The 5,123-nt window shown below is 39.7% G+C and overlaps 1 protein-coding gene across 3 annotated transcripts in view; it reads right to left on the bottom strand.

The window, feature by feature from the left end:
* Window positions 1–1,181: 1,181 nt before the first annotated feature.
* The window catches only part of LOC122564469 (leukocyte elastase inhibitor A-like), a 19,164-nt gene continuing 15,222 nt past the window's right edge, over window positions 1,182–5,123 (bottom strand). For 2 of the 3 annotated variants that reach the window (XM_043719404.1, XM_043719405.1), the window contains exons 6-7: window positions 3,519–3,686; window positions 1,182–1,697 (exon numbers count right to left, since the gene is read on the bottom strand). In XM_043719404.1, the coding sequence (XP_043575339.1) occupies window positions 1,293–1,697; window positions 3,519–3,686 (573 nt within the window). In that variant the 3' untranslated portion in view covers window positions 1,182–1,292. Of the gene's footprint in view, window positions 1,698–3,518; window positions 3,687–4,908; window positions 5,052–5,123 lie in introns of all 3 variants that reach the window. The other variant, XM_043719403.1, reaches the window with a different exon arrangement.

The raw sequence follows: 5,123 nt of genomic DNA on the forward strand, positions 1-5,123 counted from the left end.
GTTGGAATCCAGAATGAATTTTGTTAAAGATTGGTCTGTGATCATGGATACAACCGCACCAAGGTACACACTCTCCTGGATACCGACCTATGAATTCTCTAAAGTGATTTAAATCAGTTGGGACTTTTTTTGCTGCCTGGAGTCCACATACCGGCAACAACTACAATGACCTGCTGGCCTGGACGCTCAAGAAAATTTTACCTGTTTGGCTGAGGGTTGACTTTGTTTTGAAGCTTTGCTGTGGGCTGACCTAGAGTCCCTCTATTTATGATATATCCTGAGTCAGGCTTTGCAATTGCCTTCATTCAAGCTCAGTCAGCCTGGTGAGGGTGTCTTCTTCTGTCAGTATATGCTGTAACTCAAACTCCACTTGCCACATTTTCAAATAACAAAATTAGTTGTAGCGCCTGTTCGAAGTGCATTTGGACTTCAGCTAATAGGCACTTTTGCATGGTCACATCATTCCATATAGTCTCTCAGCATCTCACTTAGAGTTAAACCAAAATCACATTTCTCTGCCACTTATGTTAACCTTAACAAAAATCCTGATATAGATACCCCAGTAGGAGAGTCACAAGATGTACAGCACAGAAACAGACCCTTCGGTCTAACTTGTCCATGCTGACTAAATATCCTAAACTAATCTGGTCCCAATTGCCAGCACTTAGCCCATATCCCTCTAAACCCTTCCTATTCATATACCCATCCAGATGCCTTTGAAATGTTGTAATTGGACATGCCTCCACCACTTCCTCTGGCAACTTATTCCATATACACATCACTCTCTGTGTGAAAAGGTTGCACCTAAGGGCCTTTTTAAATTTTTCCCCTCTCACCTTAAACCTATGCCCTCTAGTTCTGGACTCCCCAACCCAGTGAGGATTAGTAACTGGTGCATTAACGTATTTAGTTTCATAGTGAATCCTTTTCCATGGCTGACAAGTCCTTAGGTAGGATTCTGGGAGAAGAAATCACTCTAATTAGAAGGTCTATCCCCCATAATATGTTACTTATTTCTCTTTCTGCAGATGCTGCCAGGCTTGCTCAGTACTTCCAGAAGATTTTCTTTACAGTGCTGGAAATCTTATTTTTCTTTCAATTCACTGAAACGTTCTAATTGAGTTTTTCTTAAAAGATATAAATACAGTCTTTTTGGCATACTGAAGAGTTACCAAGTAAAATATGGTCATTTAATGTAATCGCCTTTAATATTATTCTTTTGCATTTAATACCAATGTATTTTCCATATTTTGCTTTCAGGTTTTATTGTGTAGTGTTACTTAGGGAGCTGTTCAGGGAGAAGAGTACCTGCCAAAGAACAGAATACTCTTTGTTTTGTTGTGCCTGATGAAAAAGAGGAAGGGATGATCAGCAGTGAAAAACTCTTCATCCATCCGTGCACATAATACAACCATCACTGCTGTAGCTGCTGCTGCTTCAGTTCCCTCCTCATTCACTTCCACAAAAGACTTGTGTGCAACTTTGGAGACATACAAGTCACGAGTTGCAGACATTCCAGATAGATTGGCCCTCGTACTATCAAAAACATCCCCCATGCCTAAACTGGACAGGGGTGAGTTCAGCTCATAGTCACCTTCCAGTTTAAATTTGGGCAGACGAACATGAACGTCCAGCTTTCTCATATGGTTTGGATGTGTCCATTCTTGTAGTTTTTCTAATGTAAGTTCCTGCTCCAGCTGACACAACAAAGCAAAGAAATACAAGTTAGTCACAAAGCAAGAAAAGCTCAGGTAAAAAATAACTCGTTGCTGAGAGTTTGCTTCCACCTGACGTGGCAATGCTGAAGTTATCTCCTGTAATATAAATAACTGGGAATGAATAATGTGGCACTAAAGATTCCAACAGCCATTTATTACAGCTAACTATTAGGAAGAAACATTACATTCCTCACAAGTGTCGAGGCTAGTATTAAATTGTTAGGCTGTAGCAGAGAATATAAAATTGCTAAGGTGTGAAAGCAGGCCATCCCACCCAAACCACCCTCCTACTCTATAATCATGCGTTCCCTATGGCTAATCAACTGAGCCTGCACATCCCTGGATACTATGGGCAATTTAACATGGCTAATCCACCTAACCTGCACATCTTTGGACACAGGGAGAATGCACAAACTCCACACAGACAGCCAACTGAGGCTGGAATCAAACCCAGGAGCCCATTCTAAATACATAGGAACCCATTCTAAATACATAAAGATGTATTGTGCAGGTAAAGTATTTCAATGTTTTTTGGTGAATCATAATGAACATTTCAATGCTCAGCAGGGGTTTATCAATGAGCACATAAACCAAACAGACCATTTTTCATTTGAGCTAATTACATCTAATTAGGATGCAACATTCCCATCACTCCCTTTACTGTTTATATTTCTTTTTAAAATTCAGAACATATTCGTGTATAATGGTATACATGTATAATAGTGTCCTCTTTAGAACAGAAGAGGAAGATCAGGCAGGTATTGTACCTACACCTCTTGTCTATCATACCCTCCTTAAATCCCGTATTGTTTCCAATCAGTTTTGACTTGAAGTTTAGGATAACATGTGAACACTGGCTACAGGAAATGAGTGGAGGAGTCGTTCCCACCACAGAGATAACATTGATATTACAGAATGGTGGGGAAAGCAACATGGTAACCTCATGAAGCATTCTGTGTGACTTTTGGCATTCTTGACATGCAAAATGAACTGGTTGTGGTCACCCAACACTAATTACACTTTGTCAACAGCAACTTCTTAAATTAGATTAGAATAGATTCCCCACAGTGTGGGACCTTTGAACCTTCTGTGTTTACATCCAGACATCAACTTCCTTTTCCAACCTTTTTTACTCTCCAATGGTCAAACAAATTTCTTTATTGGATTTCCTGATCAGGTCTGCCACTGAGTAGCATTTGCCTACAATGTCCATCCTAACATTTTCTATTTCTTTTGGCTGTCTCTCCATCTACTTTCTGAATTCTACAAGTGCAAGAATGATGGATAGGAAGAGACCCTCTGGACCATCCAGCCTGTCTCTCACAATCATGGTATCTTGTGAACGCATTTTACATTGTGCACCTGACCATCTGTATCTCACCCAAAAATCAAGAGACAAGTCTTAAGGTGTTAAAGGCATCAAGGGGTAAAAGGGAAAGAAGTGGGAATACAGCATTTAGATAGGGGAATAGCCATGGCAGTACTGAATGGCAGAGTAGGCTTGAATGGTCGAATGGGTGAAAGTGAGGACTGTGGATGCTGGAGATCAGAGTCAAGATCAGAGTGGTGCTGGAAAAGCACAGCAGGTCAGGCAGCATCAGAGGAGCAGGAAAATCGATGTTTCGGGCAAAATTCCTTCATCAGGAATGAGAGGCTTTTGCCTGAAATGTCAATTTTCCTGCTCCTCAGATGCTGCCTGACCTGCTGTGCTTTTCCAGTACCACTCTAATCTTGAAGGTTAAATGGCTGACCCTGCTCTTAGTGTCTATGTTAACTTGAAATGAAGAAAAGATGGAGTACCTGTTTCAGGCCTGTAGAATCATCCATGATGTCATCTGGCAACAAGATGATCATGCTCAAGTCATTACCAACATATGGTAGCTCGAGTACTTGGAGTTTAAATTCTTGAACATGTGAGATAAAGAACTCCTTCATTTGGTACATCATTTTCACTGGCTTAGTTTCATTCTATGGAAAGTAATCAAAGCACTTTATTATTTTGCAACTAAAGTTTAAAAAAATTGTGTTGAAGGAAACGATAATGAGAACAATTGAAAAATAATAGAATTGTGAAAATGAGGACAAATACAGGGAAAACAGTAACTCATAAAAAGAGTATTTCTATATAAGAATATGTAATACACATATTCTAATTCATAGTAATGCATAACTTAAATCATTTGTACTTTTTCTCATGTTCAGAAGGGATGGACATTCAGGGTTATTTCTAAGAAATGTTGTTTTGAGCTTGGAGCCTTGAGGAGTGGAGGCTTGTTCAAGGACAAGCTATTTTAATACATGTACACAATCCTTTATCCCAAATTTCAAAATCCAAATAGTTCCAAAATACAAAGTTTTTAATCAATGTTTTTTCCTGTATAACAAGATTGTTTCGCATGTGAACAGGTGACCCAACTCCACACCCACTCGACCCACATCACTCAGATGTGACGTGTCGGCTTGGCCCAGCACTGGCAGGTGTCTCAGCACTTCTACAAGTCACACGTGAGTCTGCTGTTCAGCAAGACTCCTTGCCATTGTGCCACTCCACTCATCCATACTTGGCACACAAAGTAAAAATAAATTACTACTCGTGAAACCCAAAGTTTTCAAATCCATTCAGTCTGTTAATCTGTTGTTGAACAAACAAATTTCAGTGTTCTTATACATCAGAAGTCTTTAGTACTGCAGTAGCCCTCTTCAAAATATTAATCAAAATGTGAACTCAAACCCTCTGCTGAGATAAGCACACTTGAGTCATTTTAAATTCAACCAAACTTTCATAATGGGCTCAGCTATAATATAAGCCCTTAGGAAATTACAGCAATGAAGCCTGTCAAATGAGAACAAGTAGTTGTGTTTTTTCTAAGTTACAGCAAAAGACCTGTCAAATCAATGCAATCTGGAAATAACGGTTTGCTTTAAAATTCTGGCAGCAATAGCCTTGTTTCATTCTTTTTCATATGTCTGGGAATTTACATAACATCAGAACATGACAGTTGAAGATCTTATCCATCATTCAACAGTGTTTCTGGCCTGCCATAATTTCCTATCTCCCACAGTGTGTGTGTAATCCTGGTGCTTTTAAGAGGTCTCTGCAGCATCACAGCTCAAAGAAAATCTAGCTGACTACCTTGACTCCGAAGAAAACAAATGATCTGATGCAGTGCCGAAACTTGGTCCGGAGTACCTTATTCAGTTTGAATGGCATTTCCCTTGTGTCTTGTTCATCAAAGGTCTCAGCCCAGGTTCCTTTGAAGTAGATAGCATTCACCAACACGAGTCTAGTATCACTGTCCACTGAGCCCTCAGCCAGCAAGTCTTTGATTTTATCTAAATGGAATAAAATTCAGCAAAATCAGCACACTGGAAGAAGGCAAAACAAAAGGGAACAGTTTCTGCCAT

Source organism: Chiloscyllium plagiosum, chromosome 29 (assembly GCF_004010195.1).
Source record: "Chiloscyllium plagiosum isolate BGI_BamShark_2017 chromosome 29, ASM401019v2, whole genome shotgun sequence".
Taxonomy (NCBI): Eukaryota; Metazoa; Chordata; class Chondrichthyes; order Orectolobiformes; family Hemiscylliidae; genus Chiloscyllium; species Chiloscyllium plagiosum.